Raw genomic sequence first — 26,848 nt, forward strand, 5'->3', positions numbered from 1 at the left:
TTTGAGGCATGCCCCCAATATTGTTGTCCGGGTGGAAATCGGGAGAAATTCGGGAGAATGGTTGCCCCGGGAGATTTTCGGGAGGGGGACTGAAATTCTGGTAAATCGGGAGAGTTGGCAAGTATGGATATTTTTGATATTTCATCCGATATCTATCGAGACAGTTTGTTCCTCTCTGAGGAGACGTGTGTAAATTGTGCAGAGTGACACACATTGTACATGAAGTGATGCTTTGTCTCTCTGGTGTGGACAAACAGCCCGAACAAAAGGTGTGCGTGTGATAGAATGATCGTTGCATTGCTGTTGTTGCGAAATACATCTCATTCTTTTTAACTTGTTGCTTTTTTCCCCCCTTGATAGTCTTTTGTATGCTTCGTGTGAACGGCTTAGAATAAAAAATAGTGTTATGATCAGATTAAAACCAAGATTGAACTTTTGTTCACATAACAAAATAAATGTTTTTTTCTCACAAAAGACTGTTAAAGTTAACAAGTTAGGTTTTGCCAAGAATTATAGTGAATATTATCCTCAAATGCATTTACATCCATTGACTTGGAATGATCTAAAACTTTACTTTTGGGACTTAGCTATTTGAAACAGTAACAGTATCATGGCATGACGTCAAATCCCGATATACTGTAACTGCTGTAGCACTTTCAGTTCATATTGCTTGGTGGTAGCATATTAATAGTTAGCATGTTGTAGTAAGTAACCATAGCATCCAGATGTCTTATTCATTGACACCACATTGACTGTGGGGGCGCAGGAAATTCGGCAGCCATCCTTAAAGGGGGCATCTACTCGTATTTCAGCAGCAGAAACGAGGAAAAATATGATGCCAAATCATTGTTCTGCATATTCTTGCTCAAATTGGCGGACTGTGGATAACCGCTCAAGGGGGATTACTTTTCACAATTAAGAGTGAACATTACTATTGGTTGTGTTATGTGAATCGAAGATTGTGCAGTATTTATGCCCACCAGCGAAATTGTTGCCAGCTACAGTAGCTATAAACTAAGCTGAAAATCCGTTTGGTATTTAGAAAGTTGTGGATTAAATGCGCTGACACTTCATTATACCAGTCAGCAGATGGAGATGTCGCCCGGTTCAAGATGGTGACCCCACGTCTCGCCAATAGACAGTAGCGGTCGAGAACATAATGTCATGGCTGTCTTGAGTTTCCAATACTTTCTACAACTCTTTTTTGTTTGTGATAGAGTGATTGGAGCACATACTTGTTGGTCACAAAAAACATTCATGAAGTTTGGTTCTTTTATGAATTTATTATGGGTCTACTGAAAATGTGACCAAATCTGCTGGGTCAAAAGTATACATACAGCAATGTTAATATTTGGCTACATGTCCTTTGGCAAGTTTCACTGCAATAAGGCGCTTTTGGTAGCCATCCACAGGCTTCTGGTTGAATTTCTGACCACTCCTCTTGACAAAATTGGTGCAGTTCAGCTAAATGTATTGGTTTTCTGACATGGACTTGTTTCTTCAGCATTGTCCACACGTTTAAGTCAGGACTTTGGGAAGGCCATTCTAAAACCTTAATTCGAGCCTGATTTAGCCATTCCTTTACTACTTTTGAAGTGTGTTTAGGGTCATTGTCCTGTTGGAACACCCAACTGCGCCCAAGACCCAACCTCCGGGCTGATGATTTTAGGTTGTCCTGAAGAATTTGGAAGTAATCCTCCTTTTTCATTGTCCCATTTACTCTCTGTAAAGCACCAGTTCCATTGGCAGCAAAACAGGCCCAGAGCATAATACTACCACCATCATGCTTGACGGTAGGGGTGGTGCTCCTGGGATTAAAGGCCTCACCTTTTCTCCTCTAAACATATTGCTGGGTATTGTAGCCAAACAGCTCAATGTTTGTTTCATCTGACATCACATGGACAAAGATAAGACCTTCTGGAGGAAAGTTCTCTGGTCAGATGCCATGCCATTCTTTCTCAAGTGTATGTAAACTTTTGACCACAACTGTATATATTATGTCTATAGTACAAATGACCCAAATTTTACAAACTGGTTTTCCTAATGTATTTTTTTGATCTGTCAGTCATTTTCCACAATATCAATGTTTTTTTTAAAGTAATCAGTAGATAGATAACTGTACTTGGAACGCCCCCTTTCCATCTCCAGACTCGATATGTCGCCCCCTCTTGGTGTGACGTCATCTGCGGAACTGGAGCCCATTTCCCTGAATAGACAATATGGATATTATTTTGATCACTTAATTGTATCTTTTTGTCGCCCTGGTCTGTGATTACTTAAAAACTGATTTGGTAAACAATATGAGCAAAAATTAAATATAACGGTCACCATTTCCGAACATTTCATAGACACCATAGCTTGTGTTTGCTTATTCTCTTTCAGTATTTCATCAAGCAAGGAAAACATCAGGAGAAGCGGACGCAAAATAAATACTAGCAGCTTACCTTCTATTTATCTCGTTTTTGAGCACCAGATCTGCTCTTCTTTGTTTTCCGCAGGTTCTAACTCAATAATGTCTTCCCTCCAGGGTGCTTCTAATTTTCGGTATAGCATTTGGCATGAATATCAATTCATGCCAAATTTCAATTTTTGGCATCCAAACTCTGCCCAAAACCTTCTTTTTCGAAGTCAGAATCATTAAAATGATCGCTGCAAATTACACTTGTATCGCTTGGTGTGTCTCATTTTGTGAGTCAGTTTGACTGAAGAGGTCCATACTTTCCTCATATTGCCATCATTTGGAAATGTATGCAGGCTGACCCCTTCTTTAGTTGTGTTGCTACAACCTGCAACAATGCATCTGTCAGACACATATGATGATAATGCCTTCAAATCCTGTGCAAAAATACTGTGACTCAGGATGAAAATGCTACCAAAACACAAACTAGGCAATTTAAAATTGTCCCCAGTCTTCTATAGGTGACATCAGCAGGCTGATGCAGGCCTGCCCACATTTTGGAGCTAAAAGTGGACATTACAAAATGTACTGAAACGTGTTTGGCCAACCCTGAACTAAAGTATCAATTTTGATTTGAGAATTGATATTATGAGCATAAATATCTTGGTATCGGTGGTATCGATATTTCAGTATCGATCCGCACATCACAAGCCAGTACTACTGTATTATAGATATTTTTAGTTTATTTAGCCATTTTATGCTTGAATATGCTTAATTTAGTGATTAAAAAATATACGCAATGTGGTGAAGCCGTGAAAATTGATGCCTGATGTGGTGATGGATGGCTGTTTACCTTAATTGAGTCATATTAGATGTCTATGAAGGTTCTCATTCATCCAGGTCATTGTCATCTCAGGGCGTTCAATCGATCACAACTGAACTGCTTGGTTTGTCTTGGAAGATGTTTCGCCGCTCATCCGAGTAGGCTTCATCAGTTCCAAAACCCTTTGCCCTATCATAGTGACAAAAACAACTGTTTTGATGCAAAGGAGCAATCCTACTGTCAAAGCCAACGACAGTTGTTAAAGTGTAATTTTCCCTCGTTAGTATTGAGGTATCGTGTGGCAGAACGATCGCTGTGGATCGCCTACTACCAGTCCAAAATAGTCGGAATCTCCCACGTTAGCATTCAATTCTGTTGTAAACAAATGGAATGTTTCTAACTCCTGTTATTTGTCGGAGGCTAAATTGCAGAGTCTTTTAGGAATAGTTGAAAGGACAGTGTTGTATGTGGGAGACAGGTGGTGTCGCAGACCAACTCCTCTGTTCAGGGATGGTTTTTCAACCTTAAAGGCCTACTGAAACCCACTACTACCGACCACGCAGTCTGATAGTTTATATATCAATGATGAAATCTTAACATTGCAACACATGCCAATACGGCCGGGTTAACTTATAAAGTGCAATTTTAAGTTTCCCGCTAAATTTCCGGTTGAAAACTCCTTTGGATATGACGTATGCGCGTGACATAACCAGTAGAACAGAGGTATGGCTCCCCCATTGAGGCCAATACAAAATAGCTCTGTTTTCATTTCATAATTCCACAGTATTCTGGACATCTGTGTTGGTGAATCTTTTGCAATTTGTTTAATGAACAATGGCGACTGCAAAGAAGAAAGTTGTAGGTGGGATCGGTGTATTAGCGGCTGGCTGTAGCAACACAACAAGGAGGACTTACTTGGATAGCAGACGCGCTAGCCGCCAACCGCATCTGTGATCGGGTGAAGTCCTTCGTCGCGCCGTCGATCGCTGGAACGCAGGTGAGCACGGGTGTTGATGAGCAGATGAGGGCTGGCTGGCGTAGGTGGAGCGCTAATGTTTTTATTGTAGCTCTGTGAGGTCCGGTTGCTAAGTTGCTAAGTTAGCTTCAGCGTCGTTAGCAACAGCATTGTTAAGCTTTGCCAGGCTGAGAATTATTAACCGTGTAGTTACATGTCCATGGTTTAATAGTATTGTTGATCTTCTGTCTATCCTTCCAGTCAGGGATTCATTTATTTTGTTTCTATCTGCATTTGAGACAGATGCTATCACGTTAGCTCAGTAGCTAAAGAGCTTCGCCGATGTATTGTCGTGGAGATAAAAGTCACTGTGAATGTCCATTTCGCGTTCTCGACTCTCATTTTCAAGAGGATATAGTATCCGAGGTGGTTTAAAATACAAATCCGTGATCCACAATAGAAAAAGGAGAGAGTGTGGAATCCAATGAGCCAGATTGTACCTAAGTTACGGTCAGAGCGAAAAAAGATATGTCTTTCACTGCATTCTAGTCCGTCACTCTAACGTTCCTCATCCACAAATTTTTCATCCTCGCTCAAATTAATGGGGTAATCGTTGCTTTCTCAGTCCGAATCGCTCTAGCTGCGTTGAAAACAATAGGAAAATATGAGGAGGCGAACAACTGACTACGTCACGCTACTTCCGGTAGGGACAAGGCTTTTTTTTAATCAGAGACCAAAAGTTGCGAACTTTATCGTCGTTGTTCTATACTAAATCCTTTCAGCAAAAATATGGCAATATCGCGAAATGATCAAGTATGACACATAGAATGGATCTGCTATCCCCGTTTAAATAAAAAAAATTCATTTCAGTAGGCCTTTAACGTAGATGGCTTCCCTCACTCCTCTTTCGTACCATCCGTTCTCCCTGTCCACAATCCGTACATTTTTGTTCTCAAAGGAGTGTTGTTTCTTACTGAGGTGCATGTAAACAGCTGAGTCTTGGCCTGAAGAGTTAGCCCGTCTATGCTTTGCCACGTGTCGGCTTGGTGGTGGTTTTGTTTCCCCAATATATGAATCAGTGCTTTCATCATTACACTGGATAGCATACATCAGATTGTTTTTGTTGGTGTGGAGTGTCCGGTCTTTAGGATGCACTAGTCTCTGTCTCAGGGTGTTGCCTGGTTTGAAGTGTACTGGGATGTTGGTTAAAAATAATTTTGAGTTTCTCAGATAGACCTGATACCATTGGAATGGCAATATTTTTGCATCTGTCACCTTTTTCCTCCTCATCCACTCTGTTCGTTATCTCTGGAAAATATTTCAGGTTTTTTTGCACCATCCGCTAGACTAGATCTGACAAATTTTAAGTCTATGAACACGGACTATTGAAACCTAATCGGCAAAACGTCTTCCAAGACAAACCAAGCAGTCCAGTTGCGATCGATTGAACGCCCTGAGATGTCATATTACAAACCCCGTTTCCATATGAGTTGGGAAATTGTGTTAGATGTAAATATAAACGGAATACAATGATTTGCAAATCCTTTTCAACCCATATTCAATTGAATGCACTACAAAGACAACATATTTAATGTTCAAACTCATAAACTTTTTTTTTTGTGTGCAAATAATTAACTTAGAATTTCATGGCTGCAACACGTGCCAAAGTAGTTGGGAAAGGGCATGTTCACCACTGTGTTACATGGCCTTTCCTTTTAACAACATTCAGTAAACGTTTGGGAACTGAGGAGACACATTTTTTAAGCTTCTCAGGTGGAATTCTTTCCCATTCTTGCTTGATGTACAGCTTAAGTTGTTCAACAGTCCGGGGGTCTCCGTTGTGGTATTTTAGGCTTCATAATGAGCCACACATTTTCAATGGGAGACAGGTCTGGACTACAGGCAGGCCAGTCTAGTACCCACACTCTTTTACTATGAAGCCACGTTGATGTAACACGTGGCTTGGCATTGTCTTGCTGAAATAAGCAGGGGCGTCCATGGTAACGTTGCTTGGATGGCAACATATGTTGCTCCAAAACCTGTATGTACCTTTCAGCATTAATTGTGCCTTTACAAATGTGTAAGTTACCCATGTCTTGGGCACTAATACACCCCCATACCATCACAGATGCTGGCTTTTCAACTTTGCGCCTAGAACAATCCGGATGGTTCTTTTCCTCTTTGGTCCGGAGGAAACGACGTCCACAGTTGCCAAAAACAATTTGAATTGTGGACTCGTCAGACCACAGAACACTTTTCCACTTTGTATCAGTCCACCTTAGATGAGCTCAGGCCCAGCGAAGCCGACAGCGTTTGTGGGTGTTGTTGATAAACAGTTTTCGCCTTGCATAGGAGAGTTTTAACTTGCACTTACAGATGTAGCGACCAACTGTAGTTACTGACAGTGGGTTTCTCAAGTGTTCCTGAGCCCATGTGGTGATATCCTTTACACACTGATGTCGCTTGTTGATGCAGTACTGCCTGAGGGATCAAAGGTCACGGGCTTAGCTGCTTACGTGCAGTGATTTCTCCAGATTCTCTGAACCCTTTGATGATATTACGGACCGTAGATGGTGAAATCCCTTTTGCTCACGCATTTGTTGACAAAGTGGTGACCCTCGCCCCATCCTTGTTTGTGAATGACTGAGCATTTCATGGAATCTACTTTTATATCCAATCATGGCACCCACCTGTTCCCAATTTGCCTGTTCACCTGTGGGATGTTCCAAATAAGTGTTTGATGAGCATTCCTCAACTTTATCAGTATTTATTGCCACCTTTCCCAACTTCTTTGTCACGTGTTGCTGGCATCAAATTCTAAAGTTAATGATTATTTGCAAAAAAAAAATTGTTTATCAGTTTGAACATCAAATATGTTGTCTTTGTAGCATATTCAACTGAATATGGGTTGAAAATGATTTGCAAATCACTGTATTCCGTTTATATTTACATCTAAGACAATTTCCCAACTCATATGGAAACGGGGTTTGTGGATAGTTTCCAGTACTTGGTGCTATCTTGCAAGGTGCTATTCACTACTAGCGTTGTTGGCATTTCTCTTACTGCCCAGCTTAGAATAGTTTAAAAGGCAAAGCATAGCTCGAGGTTTGCAACTGGTAGTAGTGGCCACCTAAAATTGCGTATACCTGCTATTAAAGCACACAAGTAAATTGAATATTTCAAAATAAAAGTAGGAACGCTAACATAAAAGCAGTGTTTCAAGCTTTAGCTTGGTGACTGTCACAAGGCATCCGTGACTACATGCTGTATTATCATTTTTAATGAAATGTTTGTTTGTTTTGTTTCTTGCAACTACCTTACCGGGCATTTCTTGTGGCTTAATAACATATCAACACATGGTCATCAATGAAATATGACTGTCAACAGACATACTCATAAGGCCAACTAGCAAATGATTTATTCTTATTCAGTACATACTGTAGACCTGAAGAAAATGAAACAATTTGCAGAATGTTTTGGGTTTTTTAAAACAGAAATCAGTAATCTGCTGTTTATTGGTATGTTTTATTAGATGGTTAGTGCAAACAGTGAAGGTGATTAAGGCAGGATAAACCCAGCAAGCACAAGACATTAAAACAACGTTGAGAACTTGTTGAATTAGGTCCTGATGTTTAGCAACTCAAACTTAACTTTGGAACAACATGCTTTTTGACGGCGTTTAATCAATGTTGGGTTCTGACTTAAGATTTGACCATTGAAATTTTGTCATATCCCAACCAACAACGTGGATGCAACAATAGACATCAACGTTGTCTCAATTTAAAAATACAACTATTTTGCAACATTGTTCAGAAGTCAGTTTTAAAAAAACACGTATAATCAACATTGTATCAATGTCTTGTGCCTGCTGGGGAAGAGGATTGTTAGACTCGCTTAGTCAACACAAGTCATCATTTTAACAGAGTAGAGTTTATGGAAGCACACTTCGAAAAATATTATCTGCATCTCATTAGACATTAGAACATGATGTGAGGACTTGAGTAAATGTAGCTTACTTTGAAAAAAAATCACATTAGAAATGACAATTGTGCAGCTTTGCAACTCGTAAAATGTAAGCAAAAACCTCAAATCGTATGTAAAATGTGGAACTAAAGAAATCCAAGTCTATGCTGGACAGTATGCAATGACACAAATTATTGCAAAAATATATTTTGTATATATGTCTTGCTTGTTCAAACATCCACAGCAGCGTAAATAGAAGCCTGACTTCAAAATGTTCAACCCTTTGGGGACATGCAATGGCGTCGCCTCCACATTTACTAAACATTGTCAGTCAGTTGGGGACCTCTCAGGCCCAAGACGCACATTACATGTGTTCCTTATGTGATGTGCTTGTTCAATTAGGTTAACTGTCTGAAATTAGCCAGGGAGTTATCCACGTGTTTTAATATAATTGCATTGTTTTTGATAGCAATGTAGTTAGAACAGGATACAAACAAAGTATACACACTTTCTCTGAAGAACTCTTTCAGCCCCATAGACTCCCATTATAATTGATATTTTGTAACAGACTAATTCTGGTATATCATTTAAGCTTTTTTCATGAAAACCAAATTAATCTCATTCTCAACTATTATAAAACCGTAAAATTGTGTTTTGGTGTCATTGCGTCAGAAAACCATGAGCATAATTCTCAGAGATTTGATTAGCGTAAATGAGTTAACTGCCATTAAACCGCTGAAATGCGATAAATTATATTGGACAGTTATAAAAGACTTGTGTGAACTTAATAAACTCAGACTTCTCGCTCCTATCTAGCTCATGAGGCACTGTGCAAATATTCTTCTTTTTTGTCTACTGTATCAAAATCAATGTCATGAGTCATTGACCTATTCAAGGCTGTAATTGCCAAACCTAAAATATTCCACTCTGCAATTTTTTTAAATATTGCATATTTCACACATTACCATTACATAAAAAAATATTTTTGACAAAAAGGCTATAAAACCTAAAAAACCCTATGTCAATAGATTGATATGAAGTAATTAAAATATTTCAAAGTTTAAAAGTAAAAAATATATCAATGTTTTGAGCTTTTGGACCCTAAGAGTAGTAAGTGTGGTAGTCAATCTTAAGGTTACAAAAGTGTTAAAACAAAAACATTTTCTTTGTATTATAGATAAAAGCAAATATGCCTTTTTAAATTTTTTTTCTATTGGCCAGCAACATAGTCTTTATTTTATCTGGAAATTGCTACGATAGGCTCATGTTTTCTTAGGCATTCGTGTCATTTCTGAGGGAATTTCTGTTTCAGTTGAAATGGGCACTGAATATAATAACTTAATATTTGGATACATAATGACAATTATTATTAGAGTAGAATATATAGTTTCAGTATACAATGTTAGTGGGGTGCAAATAACACGTAAGCTCCATTTACAGTCAAAGCAGAAGTTCATTAGTCAAGGACATAAACAACCTGAATACTCTCTATGGAAAAATAATATTCTCATATTAACAATACTTTGAATGCAGGACATATTACAATATATAAATACATTTTATATTTAGGGAAAATCCAGTGGAGCTTATCACAGCCCAGATCCAGTTATTATTGTATGCTGTTGTAGTGGGGTCACGTCACTCTGCAGGCCAGGACTTGTGGGTGCTGGGTGGACTCCGCTGAGCCGTTGGACTCCCCTGAATGATGTGTGAAAGAAGTATTAAGGGTAACTGCAAAGATGGAAAGCAATATTCTGTGTACTACATGTCATTTGTACATTTTAAAATGTACCTTTAGGTCCAGTTTGTAATAGGAAACTGGCAATAGTTCCATAAATATGTGAGTAATATGTAGGGATGTATATCGCTAGGATTTTATCGATAATGATACCAATATTGATACCGGTATGTATGTATATGTACTATAAAAATGCATTTTTATTACCATTTTTATTAGCACACAAGGTTGTACAACATCAAGTTTTGTATCAGCACCTGCTTTTTAAGTCTTAAACAAGGCAACTATGGCTGCAGTGCAAGTTATGTCATCATCTTGTAAAGACCACACTGATCCATCGCTGTGTTTCTATTAATTACAATTACACTCAGCTGGAAATGAGTGATGTGCGGATCGATACTGAAATATTGATACCGCCAATACCAGATTTTTATGGTCTAATATCAATACTTTTGATACTTTAGTTTAGGGGTGGCCAAACTTTTTCCACCAAGGGCTGCATACAGAAAGGTCAAAGTATGCGGGGGCCATATTGATATTTTATTATTAAAGAAAAAAAAAAGTAAAACAGATAGTCAGCTTTGTATTATACGTAATACAGTAACTAACTATATTGTTGTTACTTACAACATGTTTGCTTTTTCTCATTACATAGAGTTTTTTCCCCCATGTAAGAATAGAATATTAATAATGTGCAAAATATTAATGTTCAGTTACACATTCAAAAGTTTTTATTATGGTTGTAATTTTTCAAATTATTATTTTTTTTAAATTACCGAACTACACAAAAGTAAGCTTATTTTATTAACATTTTGAGTGCTTTTAATACTTTAGTTCAGGGGTGTCTAAACTTTCTCCACCATGAGCCGCATACTAAAAATTCAAGTAGGGGGGTGCCATTTTTATATATATATATATATTTTTTAAATGCTAAAAACAAATATATATATTTAAAGACATAACTTTATGTTACAGGTGACTAAGCATATTATTATTATTTTAAAATGTTCAGCTTCTTCTCATTGCATTACATTACATATGTTATTTAAAAATACAAAACTTTTTCAATTTAAGCAAACACATTGGGTATATTTGCACAAAGTATCGGTATCAGATCAATATCAGCCTGAATTTTACTTGGTATCGGAAAGAAAATCAGTGGTATATCGCACATGTTAGGTGGGTGTGCATTTTGTAACAATAGGAATTGTTTGTGTTTATGTTGCACACGGACGTATTTGTGTGACGGACAGGAGGCCATATAGAGTGTCGACAGCTACTGATGTCTGTGTAGTGTGTACCATATAATTAAAAAGACTTAGAGATCAAGGGTAATAAGTACTATGTATTCCTGACTATAAAACGCTACTTTTTTCCCAAGCTTTGAACCCTGCGGATTATACAAAGGCGCAGCGAATCTCTGGATTTTTCTTCGTTAACTGCCATAATGTTTTGTATACAACACATTTACATAGTAGTAACCGCAACACAGAGACTGAAAAAGTGTGTTATTATTTGTGCTATGGCGCCATCTTTTGGACGAGTTCGCTCACTGTAGGTGCCCTATAGTCTGAAATATGCTCGATCGTCCAGGTTGTAGAGTCAAGAGACAGAACAAACTGAAAGTGAGTGACATCAGATGTCGACTAGAAAACTGTCAGCGGATGCTATATTGATTCAACGCAACTCTATGAATAATTATATTAATAAAATGTTTTACTTTTTTCAGTGGATTAATATTGGCCTGTAGATTACTGGATCACTGAAACATGGTAGCGGCGGTAGTGAGTAAAACAGTCACTTCAAACTGACACCAACTCTTCTTAGCGTGCGTTACTTTGAGGGACTTTTAAGGAGGAAATATTGTTACAAACTAGTGTGGTGTTGCTTCATGATATGTAATTATTCCAAACTGATTTCTTATGCGTAGCAGCTGAAGTAAATGTGACAGACCGCGTGTCATAATGACAACGATCAGTTGAATTAAAAAAAATACCGATAGCTGTATCATTTGTTTGGAGTCGTAACGGTCCTTCCTGACCGACTCATTTAGGAACCAGTACCAAGAATTACCGGTACTCTGTAGGGATGTATACCGAGTACCGGTATTTTTTGATACCGGTTCCTAAATAGGTCGGTCTGTGAGGACCGTAAAGATTTTGGACTAATGATACAGCTTTCTGTGTTTTTTTTGTTCCAGCTGACCCCCCGGGATTATGACACGCTGTCACATTTGATTGTATTCATCATAGCGCCGATGAAGGCTGCCTCGGTGCTTTCGTGCGCTCTGTTTTGTTTGTTTTTGTACATAAATTGTGTTTCCGGGTGCTCTTACACCCGTGAAGAGCTACTGAACATCAGATCCACCATCCCTATGGACTTGTTACCGGTCATCTTAGCGTCAGCTGCGGATTTGGTCCATTCTGTGCTCAAAAGAGGGAAACCGTACCGAAGAGGAAAGCGAGCGGGCGCACTTGTCCGTCTTCGCGGACGGGGATTACGCACGCCTCTACCAGGCATCTTCCTCTCCAACGTCCGCTCACTTGCCAACAAGATGGACGAGCTAGCGTTGCTGATGAGAAGGAACAAGGACTTCTCATCATCATGTGTGTTGTGTTTCACGGAGACTTGGCTGAGCGCAAGTGTCCCGGACAGCGCGCTTCAACTGGAGGGCTTTCATCTCCTCCGCGCGGACCGAGACGCGGCGCTCTCTGGCAAAAAAAGAGGCGGGGGACTATGCTTCTTTATCAACAATAGCTGGTGCACAGACGTGACAGCCATTTTTAAACATTGTTCTTCTTCTCTGGAATATTTATTCATCCACTGTAAGCCGCGTGAGATTGTTTCATTCATCCTCGTGGCTGTTTACATCCCGCCCGGCGCGGACGTGCGTGACGCTCAGCGCGCGCTCGCAGGACAGATCTTACATGTGGAACGGTCTTTTCCTGACTCTCTTGTTATCGTGCTTGGTGACTTTAACAAGGGAAATTTGAGCCAGGAATTACCAAAGTATAGACAGTTTATTAAATGCCCAACCAGAGAGGAGAACACGCTGGATCACTGCTACACTACATTGAGCAAGGCTTTTCATGCAGTCCCGCGCGCTGCTCTTGGACTATCAGATCACGTGATGGTGCACTTAATCCCTTCATACAGACAGAGACTGAAACTGGCTAAACCTGTTATGAGGAACATTAAGTGTTTCACCGCCGAGTCTGTGGACGAGTTGCGTGCTTGTTGGGAAACGACAGACTGGGAGGCAATTGGAGCGGCCACGAACAATCTGGACGAGTATACGGACACTGTGACCTCATACATACAGTTCAATGAGGCGCGCATCATTCCAACGCGCACCAGGGTTTGTTATAACAACGACAAGCCCTGGTTCACACCCAAGCTCCGACAGCTGCGCAAGAAGAAGGAGGCTGCGTGGAGAAGCGGGGACCGAAGTACATACAGAGAAGCGAAGTACCACTTCACCAGGGAAGTGGAGAAAGCTAAATCTGTGTACTCTAACCGTCTACAGGAACAGTTCCGCTCCAATGATTCTGCGGCAGTTTGGAGAGGTTTAAGGGCCCTTACGAACTATAAGCCCAAAACCCCCCAGGCCCTGAATGACCAGATTCTCGCTCAGGGCCTCAACACACATTACTGTCGTCATGAACGGCCTTCAGCTCATCAAAGCCATGCTCCCCCCACCATCACCCTCCCCACCAATGCCAGCACATCATTAAAGGAGTTAAAGGACTCAAAGGACTCCAATGACATCACAGGACTCCAAAAACACAATAAGACTGTAAAGACCCTCTCCATCAAAGAAGAGGATGTACGCCGGCAGTTCTTGAAGCTGAATACGCGGAAGGCCCCCGGGCCGGATGGTGTCTCCCCCTCCACTCTCAGACACTGTGTGGACCAGCTGGCTCCTGTCTTCACTGACATTTTTAACACCTCTCTGGAGCTATGCCGCGTGCCGTCCTGCTTTAAGACCTCTACCATTGTCCCTGTCCCCAAGAAAGCACGGATCACAGGACTAAATGACTACAGGCCGGTCGCGCTGACGTCTGTGGTCATGAAGTCCTTTGAGCGCTTGGTCCTGCCCCACCTCAAGGACATCACCGCCCCCCTCCTGGACCCACTGCAGTTCGCCTACAGAGCCAACAGGTCTGTGGATGATGCAGTGAACCTGGCCCTCCACTTCATCCTGGAGCCTCTGGACTCCCCAGGAACCTACAGTAGGAACCTGTTTGTGGACTTCAGCTCTGCCTTCAACACCATCCTCCCTGGACTGCTACGAGACAAGCTCTACCAGCTCAGCGTGCCCGACTCCCTCTGCAGTTGGATTAATGACTTCCTGACAGACCGAAGACAGCACGTAAGGCTGGGGAAGATTGTCTCGGACAGTCGAACCCCAAACACTGGTACTCCTCAGGGCTGTGTACTCTCCCCCTGGCTCTTCTCCCTGTATACAAACTGCTGCACCTCCAGTCACCAATCTGTAAAATTGCTCAAGTTTGCAGATGACACCACCCTCATCGGGCTTATCTCGAATGGCGATGAGTGCGCCTACAGGAGAGAGGTGGACCGGCTGACGTCCTGGTGCAGCCTCAACAAACTGGAGCTGAATGCCCAGAAAACAGTGGAGATGATCATGGACTTCAGGAAAGTCACAGCCCCACCATCCCCCCTCACCCTGATTGACTCTCCCACCCCCGTCCCCATTGTGGACTCCTTCCGTTTCTTGGGCACCACCATCACCCAGGACCTCAAGTGGGAGCTGACCATCAGCTCCCTCATCAAGAAGGCCCAGCAGAGGATGTACTTCCTGCGGCAGCTGAGGAAACTTAAGGTGCCGACAGAGATGCTGGTGCAGTTTTACTCAGCCATCATAGAGTCCATCCTGACCTCCTCCATCACAGTGTGGTTCCCCGGCGCCACAGTCCAGGATAAGAATAGACTGCAACGCATCGTACATGCTGCGGAGAAGGTGATTGGCTGCAAGCTCCCATCCCTCCAGGACTTGTTCTCCTCCAGGACCAGGAGGCGTGTGGGTCGGATCACAGCTGACTCTTCTCACCCTGGACACACGCTATTCTCCCCTCTCCCCTCAGGCAGGAGACTACGCTCCATCCAGACCCACACCTCCCGCCACCTGAACAGTTTTTCCCCCTCGGCCATCAGGCAAATGAACAAGAACTCCTAACAGCAGCTCCTTGAATTCCTTGAATCCCTTCTAAGTCTATCTGATAGCTCAGTCACAGCTCTTTTTATACCAAATATGTGTTATATGTGTTTTATGTCGCACGTTTGCACCAAGAAAAATTCCTAGTTTGTGAACCCGTTCTCAAACAATGGCAATAAAACTATTCTGATTCTGATTTAGTTCAGCTGCCACTGCTACACGTTAAAAGTAGCTTTGAATAATGACAAATAAGGAAGCAACACCACAGAAAAGTTTGTAACACAATTTTTCCTCCTCAAATTTTCTTTAAAGTCATGCACGCTGTGTCAGTTTGAAATGAACGCACTTTACTCATGACGAGTCACAGCCGCATTTTATCAACCGTCCTCCTTGCGATCCAACAATCCACAGGCACAATAGTGTTACCATATCTGAGTTCATGTGTAGAAACATGGGGAATCAACTACAAAAGTACACTTCATTAACGGTGTTACAAAAAAGATCAGTTAGAATAATACATAATGTTGGATATAGAGAACATACAAACCCTTTATTTATTGAATAAAAAATACTGAAATTCCACGACATAGTGAATTTGCAAACAGCTAAAATTATACACAAAGCAAACTATAACCTGCTACCCAAGAATATACAACAATTCTTCTCAAAAAAAGACGAGAAATATAATCTTAGAGAAAATTTTAATTTAAAACATTTGTATGCATGTACAACACTTAAGACCTTCAGTATATCAGTATGTGGAATTCAATTATGGAATGGATTAAGCAAAGCAATCAAACAATGTACTAATTTGATCCACTTCAAGAAACTCTTCAAACTTTAAGTGTTTACAAAGTACAAAGAAGAAGAACCATGATAAACATTCTGAATTTATTTCATCCATCCATTCGTTCATTTTCAAGATAATCTTACTCATCTCACCATATGAAATATAACTTACTTCACCGTGTATTATTTACTTATTTTTATTGTGATTACTTATGGAGTATATTGTGAATAAATTGAGAACAGGAAGTGAACAAAGGTTTTAGCAACTGTTATGTAAAGAAAAGGGGTGGGATTAAATAAGCTCTGCTTCTTCCTCCTCCTTTTCGAACATGTTGAAAAGACAAACTGGAAATTGTGATGTATCATGTTGTATGCTTGCATGTTCGAAATAAACTCAAACTCAATATTAATCCATCAATGAAAAATTGAGGTAATATAATAACCCATAAAGTTGCTTTGAAGCAATATTGCGTCGGCGGTGACTGACAGGTCTCTAGTTGCCGTCTGACATCACTCCATTGCGCCACGTTTGCGTGGCATCAACACATCTTATTTGAATGTGTTTGTTCGTTCTGTCTCTAGACTACCATACCATACCATACCAACTTTATTTATAAACAAACTGGACGATCAAGCATTACACTTTCTCACTGACTCTTTTTATTTACATAATATACACACATACAACTGTCACTCAATATGGCTTCCGGTCCGTCACGCAACTAAATCTGTGTGCAACGTAAACACGAATAACATTTCCTATCGTTACAAAATGCACACCTACATAACATGAATGTATTGATTTATATGATATATTTGATACATCATGTAAAAGGTATGTGTTTTGCACATTCATGCCATATATAAATATTATTTCCAGCTGAGTGTAATTGTCCATCCTTCCATCCATTTCCTACCGCTTGCCCCTTATTGAATAGAAACACAGTGATGGATCTGTGTGTTCTTGACAAGAAGATGACATAATTGCGTTTCACCTTGCACTGCACACATAGTTGACTTGTTTAAGACTTAAAAAAAACAGCTGTTGATAAAAGACTGCCCCGCTGAGATGTTACACTACATCATGTTGGTGTTCAACTTCTCAATATAAACGCTAATTAAAATGCATTTTTTCACATCTTTATTCCCGCAAATTACATATAGTACCCATAAATATCCATAAGGGTGTCGTATCGATACAATTCTAACGATATACCCCCCTAGTACTATGTATCCATCCCCAGTAATATGTGCTTTTTTGACTGAAACAAATGCACACGTGTGATAATGCCACAAGAGGGCAGCAAAGCATGCCTATTTGAGTTCTCTACTGCAGTGTTTTTCAACCTTTTTTGAGCCAAGGCACATTTTTTGCGTTGAAAAAATCCAGAGGCACACCACCAGCAGAAATCATGAACTCAGTTGACAGTTAAAAGTCGTTGTCGCAATTGTTGGATATGACTTTAAAGCATAACCAAGCATGCATCAATATAGCTCTTGTCTCAAAGTAGGTGTACTGTCACCACCTGTCACATCACACCCTGACTTATTTGGACTTTTTTGCTGTTTTCCTGTGTGTAGTGTTTTAGTTCTTGTCTTGCGCTCCTATTTTAGTGGCTTTTTCTCTTTTGTTGGTATTTTCATGTCTTATATTTCCCGCATCTACTTTGTTTTAGCAATCAAGAATATTTCAGTTGTTTTTATCCTTCTTTGTGGGGACATTGTTGATTGTCATGTCATGTTCGGATGTACATTGTGGACGCCGTCTTTGCTCCACAGTAAGTCTTTGCTGTTGTCCAACATTCTGTTTTTGTTTACTTTGTAGTCAGTTCAGTTTTAGTTTCGTTCTGCATAGCCTTCCCTAAGCTTCAATGCCTTTTCTTAAGGGCACTCACCTTTTGTTTATTTTTGGTTTAAGCATTAGACACCTTTTTACCTGCATTTACAAAGCAATTAGCTACCGGCTGCCACCTACTGATATGGAAGAGTATTACACAGTTACTCTGCTGAGCTCTAGACACTCAACAACAACACATCCTTTGCAGACTATAATTACTGGTTTGCAAAAAAAAAATTTAACCCAAAAATGTGAAATTAGATAATCTCCCACGGCACACCAAACTGTATCTCACGGCACACTAGTGTTCCGTGGCACAGTGGTAGAAAAACACCGCTCTACTGTACACTTAGTGTACTATTTTAGTGGATTCCTAATAAAATCACCATGATAATTTTTACTAAAGCATTAAATGTAATGATTTTGGACAACATTGTGTGCGTGTTGAACAACACAGACGACTCACCATAGCACCTTGAGGTTTTGCATAGTTCATATGGGCGTAGAGCAGAACAGCAGTGTCATTGTGAGACGCCTCCAGTGCGATGGACAGCGCATTGCTGCCGTCCTGGACAAAAGAAACCAAAACAAATTCATTTCCAATTTGAGATGGCGATGTTGTGTGTTGGTGAAGACCTATCAACTCTGTAGTGCTGTGTTGTCACATTGTGTGAATGGAGTTGTGCGAGGGTGGAGTTTCCCCACCACTGCGAGTCCAGCTGTGCTGTAATGAAACAAATCCAGCAGCAGCTGACTCATTCTGGCTCTCTGCACTGAAATGTTGGTCCGTCTGTCTTTTGTCAAGCACTCAGATCTCAATATGTAATACAAGTCAGCTGGTTAAACCCTAATTGTGACGTGTGTGTCGTTCGCTGCGAACAGAAGATATTTGAAATAATCCCCTGAGGGGACGAGTTCTGTTCCTGCCATGCTGTGCTGAAAACCAAAGAGTAGGAAGAAGCTAAGTGAATAATGTTCCGTGAGGAACTGTTTCCCCTGAATCACAGATGTGAGCACAACAGGCACGTTTTTGTCGCAATGACCCAGAAGGCTGTGCAGCAGCAGAACAAGCCGACATTCAGCTACAGACATATGGATGTCATGATGTCTACAGGAACATACTACACTCTAGGATTGTCAAAGTTATTGATACCAAGTTAAAAAAAATTAGAGCTGTGCCGATCAATCAGCCACCGATCAGTACCGGACGATTTTCTTGAAAAAGTATGTGATAACTGATTAATGCCTTTCAAAGCCAATCACAAACGCCGATCCTCTTTGAACTACATTTCTTAGTATCTTAACAACCCAGCCTTCGTCACTTCAATTAAGTGCTAAGACAGCAACTTAGAGACACTCTTCTGTCATTTGGCAACACTTTGAACACTACTGGTTCTTTTCTTTCACCGGGAGGGCAAAGTGTGGTCTGGGAGCCATTTGCAAAAAAAATTAAATAAATGAGAAAAAAAAACAGCAAAAATGGTTAAGTTGAGCAAAAAGACATAACACATTATAAAAAAGACATAACGATAAAAGGCCGAAATGTTGATGCTAATAACAAATAGATTTAAATGTATATTTTAGCCTATTTCGTGAGAAATTACAGTGCATCCGAAAAGTATTCAAAGCGCTTCACTTTTTCCACATTTTATGTTACAGCCTTAAACAAAAATGGAATAAATTCATTTTTGTCTTAAATTCTACACACAATTCCAGTGTTCTTTTTTAAATTACAATTTAAAATAAATTATATGTACACAATACTTTGATTTGAAGTAGTTGTATTTTCATTGTTATCACTATTTTCTTTGCATGTACAGTGCATCTGGAAAGTATTCACAGCGCTTCACTTTTTTACATTTTGTTATGCTACAGCCTTATTCCAAATATTTTTGTCCTCAAAATTCTAGACAATACATCATGATGACAAAGTCAAAATATATTTAAAATTTTAAAAAAATCACACGTACAGAAGTTTTCACAGCCTTTGCTCAATACTTTGTTGATGCACCTTTGGCAGCAGTTACAGCCGCAAGCCTTTTTTGAATACGATGCCACAAACTTGGCACTCCTATTTTTGGGCAGTTTCGCCCATTCCTCTTTGCAGCACCTCTCAAGCTCCATCAGCTTGGATGGGAAGCGTTAGTTTTCATCCAGGATGTCTCTTTCTGGATGCACTGTACATAGTCAATACTATTTCAGTATGGTGGTAGTTTAAGAATACTATTGTTCGTTTTATATACTTGAAAGTTGCATGCTGCTGTATTTAGAAAATTTTGATTGTAACTAACTTAATATTTAATATTTGACAATTGTTATTTATACAGTAAGCATATTTCTAAGCACAGTATTGTATGTTTTGATATACTGAGAGGCTATAAGCAACTGCTGTTTTTATAGTTGCCTTTTGGCAGCCACAGCTCATTTGAATTATGTGCAAATCATGTTTGATTTAAAAGCTATATTAAAAGTACATGGGTTCATTTTTTTCTTTTTATCGCAGTATTGAGAATTGTGGAAATGAATAGGTACAGTTGTCCCATGTCACATCACGCTTCAAATATTGCGGTTTTACAACATTGCAGATTTAGTTTTTTTAAGCATATTCTTCAAAATATTTGCCCTAAATTAAGCATGTTCAGGCATAAAAAACTAAAAGAAATTTAAAAAATATCAATACTACAGTGGTTTTGGCCACTAGATGAGATTAAACTAATCTGAGCAAGCTGTTAAGTATCGTGGCCACTGATTGGCTCAGCACAATTAAAGGATTAAATAGTGTAACCTACTCAGTGGTCTAGTGGTTAGAGCAGGGGTAGGGAACCTATGGCTCTAGAGCCAGATGTGGCTCTTTTGATGACTGCATCTGGCTCTCAGATAAATCCTAGCTGACATTGCTTAACACGATAAGTAATGAATAATTCCGCTGGTCATCACAGTGATAAAAATAACCAAGTATCAACCAGAATACAAAGCCATCAGTCAAACTATGCAGCATTAATGGTAAGAAGTATTTTATTTATTATTGGTTACCTTCAGAATAGCAATGTTATTAAAACGAAAAAGAGAGTTATTATACTCTAAAAATGTTGGTCTTACTTAAAAATGCACGCATTTAGTTGTATTCAGAGTTAAAGAATATTATACAGTATGGCTCTCACGGAAATACGTTTTAAAATATTTGGCTTTCATGGCTCTTTCAGCCAAAAAGGCTCCCGACCCCTGGGTTAGAGTGTCCGCCCTGAGATCGGTAGGTTGTGAGTTCAAACCCCGGCTGAGTCATACCAAAGACTATAAAAATGGGACCCATTACCTCCCTGCTTGGCACTCAGCATCAAGGGTTGGAATTGGGGGTTAAATCACCAAAATATGATTCCCTCCCAGGGGATGAACAAGGGGATAGGTCAAATGCAGAGGACATTTTTCACCCCCCCTAGTGTGTGACAATCATTGGTACTTTAACTTTAACTTAAGGTGACTAAAGAGTTTTATTCCATGTCTACAAGGCTCTCAATAATGTGGAAAATATATTTAGAAAATAGTTCAATTTATAATGACTCCTACTTTGCGAGAATTTATCGCGGTCATGTCTGAAACCAGTTAACAGCAATGAAGGAGGAATTGACAACTGAAATTCTGGTATTGTGACAACCCTGCTACTGTAAAAGTTAGATATATTTTAGAATTATCCTAAACTGCATTAACTAACCCAAACGTTATAGGGAAACTTAACCTAACCTTGACCTTTAAAAATGGCAGACAAATTTGCATTATTGGCTTAGAACAGGGGTGTCCAAACTATTTCCACTTAGGGCCGCACACGGAAAAATTAAAGCATGGGGCGCCATTTTGATATTTTTCATTTTCAAACCATAACAAAATATATGCATTTTTGATTTATGTTACCTTTAGGGGTCTCGGGTCTCAGTCATTAAAATGTTAAAAATAAGTCAGATTATTATTTATTTTTAATTATTTAACGCTTACAGTAAATCTCTATATCAACTTCAAGTTGATATAAAGTAATACAAATTAAAAAAAATGTTTTATGGCTTTTCTGTCAAAAACAACTTAGTTTTTTTGTAGTAGAACTGAAATATGCAGTATTTAGTAATTAGAGCCCTAAAAGATCAATAATGCAGGACACCATTGATTTTAATTCTTTCATATTTTTGAGTAATCACAGTGAAAAGATAAATAAAAAATCACTAAATATATTTGGGATCCAAAAGGTGCCCCACTCATAAAGTGATACATTTTTATTAGGTTTTTCTTTTACTTTCAACACTTAAGTTACGAGATCAACTTCAGATATATCTGTCGATTTTATGCTGGAACTATTATTTTGTTTGTTTTATGTGCTTTTGTCAAAGAAAACTTTGATGTTTTTATATGGCTACTACACAATATATGCAATATTTACCACATAAAACATTTTAAAGTGAAATATTTGAAGTAATTGGAGCCCTGAAAATAATTCATTATAACATGGATTATTTGTCATTATTTTTTTTTTTTGAGCAATGGCAAAAAAAGAAAAATGAAGAAAGACAAAAGAAAAAAAAACAGCCTGCATGGCAGCTTTTGTGTCAACATTGCAACTTTTTCTCATTAGATTTCACCTCATTCCACTTTTTTTAATGTTTTTTTTATTTTTTTACAATAGTATTTCCAGAATGTGTGGCGGGCCGGTAAAAAATTAGCTGCGGGCCGCAAATGGCCCCCGGGCCGCACTTTGGACACCCCTGGCTTAGAATGTCATTTTTATGGATGCTGTGCAAGACAAAATTTGAGCAATGATCATGAAAAGAAAAGCAAATAGGTCAATACAGCAACCGCTGCTTTGATGGGAAGACCCTCCAAAAGTGTCTAGTGAGAGCACAAAAAGTCACTAGTCGCTTTTTAAAAAGAGAATATAGAGGGGTCTGAAAACAAAGGGGCTAAGTTGGCAACGCTGATCCCGCCTGCTTTGTCTTCTTATTCTCTGGCAGACCAGCTGCATATAAAGTGTGTTAAGAAGCACACTATATACGCAATATTAACGCATGCAAATAAAAATGTGCACTAAAAGTAAAGCCACTGTGGTCGAAACAAGGATTTAATTGGACTTAATCAGTCATCCACCTCTCGCCAAACAGCTGTTGACTTTTCATACGTGCTCAGAAGATTGAATACTCAAAGTAGGCATCCAATCAGATATGTTCAGTCCTGCAAACCCCACCTAAAAGATCACAGAACTTTAAAAAAACCCAGACTTAAAACAGCCTGGAACTTAATTTCGGGCGCAACTACCGAGAAGAGCATAGTTCCAAAATAAAGTTCCTGTGTTGGAAAAGGGACTTAGGACTGGTGTTTCAAGATTAGGTAAAAAATAAAATAAAAAAAAGCAGGCAGTTCAAACTAAAAAGCATTCTTACAGTAACATATAAAGAGTGTTGGCATTAGTTAAAATAAGTAGTGTTCTTACTGTTATGGATGGACAGTGAGAATGATGACCAATAAAGACCTCAAGACGTTTGAGTTCACCTACTTTGCAGATTTCCACTCAAAATCAACTGTTCTTACTGTGTCATTAAAAAAAATTGATGCAAAGTTTAGGTTGATCCAGTGCAAGTATGATTGATAAAGCACTCCAGAAATTGGACTGATTTAGTATTTGACCCCAGTCAAATTGGCCATTTTATGTCAATAAACACCCAAAGCAAATAGTAGTCATTCTGCTAGAGAAAACAAGGATTTACGATCCGTTTCTAGCTGTCACCAAGAGAGTACTAGTAAAGCTCAACAGTTCAACCTTGATAATCAACAATGTTGTACAGTTAAAGCCATAATAGCTAATAACCATTTAACAACATAGAGGCAACAACTATTAAAGAAACAATATGGTGACATGACATAACGTGTGTTGCAGGCGTACAGTGCGAGTGAGGTACTTAAAGTCTGCTGCATGTCTTACATTATCAACGATGGAGATGTCGCAACCAGGCTGCTCCAAGAGGAGTTTGACAATCTCAGCTCGGCCGTGCTCGCTGGCGCACATCAGCGCCGTAGAGCCTTCGTCGTCCTGCACGTTAACATCGGCGCCGCACTCCAGGAGCGCCTCCACCATCCCCTGACGGCCGTGACTCACAGCGAGCATCAGCGCTGTCTGGCCGGCCTGTAAAAGGTGAGAAATTAAAATATTACATAGCGTAAGGGATGTTTTTCCAACCAAGCGCATATAAACGCATATAAAAAAAATTAAACAAGGCTGGGGGCACTTTAATATTTTTTTGTAAATGACCAGTAAGAGCGGAGATCCGCCACCACAAGCCCAGGGAGTGTGCGTTTTGTATACTACAGCATGCGTAAAACATGTAAACCAACTTTATCACTTCTAGAAGTGCTAAGAAAACCCAACAGAGACACTCTTCTGTCGATTACTGGTTCAATTATTTCACCAGGCTGGCAAAGTGTAGCCTGTGGGCCGTTTGCTGAAGTCTTTAAAATACACATTTCATTTTTGCATTTTAAGTTATAAGAAAGGTTTATTACAAAATAGGGTGTAACGATTCATTTTAACAACGATTTGGTTCAGAGTTTGTGGTTGCCGATATGATTCAGGGACAATATTTTTTAGAACGATACAGTGAGTTAAAATCGATTCTGTAACTTTTTAGCAAACAAAATTCAAGCAGTGAGACTGTGAAAAAAATACTGGATATACTAAATTCCTGTTATTCTTGTAAGGTAATTATGCATAAATGAATTATGGATACAAACAAGCAAGTGAACAACAATTGATTTATTTGAATAAAGTTCAACCAACACTATGTTAAATTAAAAAGAGGAAACCTTTTCTGCTCATATTTTCAACATTTGAGCAAATGTTAATAGAAGTACAGTAACCAATATTTCAAAAGTAAATTTACCTGCTAAATAAAGTTCCCCGACATGACCATACAGTATCTGTTCTCTGCTCTAGCGTCGCCGATGAAGGACAGCGTCCCAGGTGTGCGTAAGCATGCATGTCCCCTCATCCCTGTTGATGGTGTTGGTCCTTCACTTCCTAATTTATATAGCCTCCTTCATCCATCCATCTCTTATTTCTTTTTCTTTCTGATGAATTTACTTTTCTCTGGCTGCCAGTTGTTCGCTTCATGTTGTTGTTTTTCAATTGTGCTGTAGCTGACAGTTATTTTGTTGTAATTTATGATATTGTCTTGTGGCGTTTGCGTTTATGTCCTTCCACGACCACCGTAGCTATCTGACATTTCTGTTTTGGTGACGGACGTACAGACTTAACGTTTGACCATCCTTATCATTAAAAGTGCTAAACTTCATATAAAGTCTGCGGGTCTTAAATCCAATGTTTTCCTTTTTATAGTGTCGATAAAATCGCTCGATCCCATTTTAAAATGATCTTGGATGGCTACTATCTTTCGAAAAAGAAGCTTAGTTGTCGAGTACAAATCGATATACTTGAAATTTAGGGGAATAAACCGATCTATGGATAAAATGTTACACCCCTAATACAAAACAAATTGATTACAGATTGATCAAATTTGTGATCGTTTTAACAACATTGTTCTTTCTGACACATCACCATGAAAGGTTTTACATTGTACTAAAAAAGCCCAATCTTTGTAACAAGTCACCTTTTGAACGGCAGTAATGTGAGCTCTCAAATATAAAATCATAAATACAGAGGCGGAGTATTTAACTGGGGAAAAAAAGTCTTCTCTCTCAGTTCCACTGCACGCTTTGTTTTGTGCTCCTCAGAACAACAAGATGGTATTGGTAATCAGATTTAAAGCAGCGACGCCAGACAGTCTCATGACTCGCGCGCCTGTCTGTTGCATGCAACTCGATTAAATGTGAACAGATAAAACTAAAAACATTGTCACACTTGACTCATTTGCTTCATTACATTTAACCTGCAATGAACTAATCATCAGACAATCCATATTCTGGTAATACACAATGATAGCATACCTTTATAGTTTACATTTCATAGCGCCCCCTCACACTTTATTCCAGTTGGAACTACTGCATAATGCTGCACAAATTGGTGCTATTTGTTTGTAGAACAGTAACACTCTCAAAATAAACTCGCATTTTTGTCTTTTTTTTTTAAGTCTCAATCTGACAATACACATAATGAACGCAGTGGCATATATTTTAGGCATTTTTTTTTGATGAGCCGAAGATGACTCATTTGACTCACAGGTGTAATAGCAGAGGTGGGTACTTAGTAACGAGCTAACTTTGATGCAACATATTTTTTACTTTACTTGAATATTTTGTACTTTTACTTTGTTGCATTGAGTTTAATCCCAATTGCTACATTTATATAGTTATATTTATTGAAAAAGAACATTATATCATGCGCTGTCATCTGTGTCAGTAGAAATGTTCGCATTTCAGCCTCCAAGAATTCTAGGGCCAACCAGAGAAAGCACATTGCAGTAAGTCGTAGATATTCTTTTAAGTTTTAGCTGTGCATATGCTAACATTAGCCCTGTCATATAAAGTCACAAGTGACAGCAAATTGTGCATATTTTGTGGTACATGCTGTAGTCGTGGCACAGGCAGAAGCTATGGCTGTACCAATAAAAAATTGTTTCTACATAAATCTGAAGATACTCACCAGGGGCCGTACTTATCAAGCTTCTTAGAATTACTCCTAAGAAGTCTGCTAAGAGTTGACTTAAGAGTAAATAAATTCTTCGCTGAAAGCTGCACTTAAAAGTTAGTTATCAAGCGTCTTACTCACACTTTCAGCGAAGTGTAGGACTGAATCTTAAGTGTCACACTCAGAGCTGAATTACGACATTACTATGTGCCGTAAACGGAATTTTAGGTGACGTCATTTCTGTGTCCATAGAAATGACCAATCACGGAAGGGAATCGTTGTCTAAGAATAAAGAAATATCTTGGAAATATTTAAGTGGACAATGGGAGTGTATATTTTGACAATAAACTACAAAATAATACAAAACAAACTAGTCCCCGCCGGCACTCACGCTACCGCTCCCTCTCTTCTATCGCCCACACACTCACTGACGTCACTCACCTCACGGCCACACACATACGCTACTGTCATAACATTTTCTTTCCAATTCATTAATTAGGCAACTAATTTGAAACTGGTGTGGGTGGCTCTATATATACTAGCCCACTGCAG

General features: G+C 39.3%; 1 protein-coding gene across 1 annotated transcript in view; it reads right to left on the reverse strand.

Moving 5' to 3' along the window:
* Positions 1-7,632: 7,632 nt before the first annotated feature.
* kank3 (KN motif and ankyrin repeat domains 3) overlaps positions 7,633-26,848 on the reverse strand; it is a 90,506-nt gene continuing 71,290 nt past the window's right edge. The window contains 3 exon segments of the mRNA XM_062028106.1: positions 7,633-9,837; positions 18,149-18,250; positions 23,639-23,839. Of these exon segments, the coding sequence (XP_061884090.1) occupies positions 9,778-9,837; positions 18,149-18,250; positions 23,639-23,839 (363 nt within the window). The 3' untranslated portion in view covers positions 7,633-9,777.

The sequence above is a fragment of the Entelurus aequoreus genome, linkage group LG19 (assembly GCF_033978785.1).
Source record: "Entelurus aequoreus isolate RoL-2023_Sb linkage group LG19, RoL_Eaeq_v1.1, whole genome shotgun sequence".
Taxonomy (NCBI): domain Eukaryota; kingdom Metazoa; phylum Chordata; class Actinopteri; order Syngnathiformes; family Syngnathidae; genus Entelurus; species Entelurus aequoreus.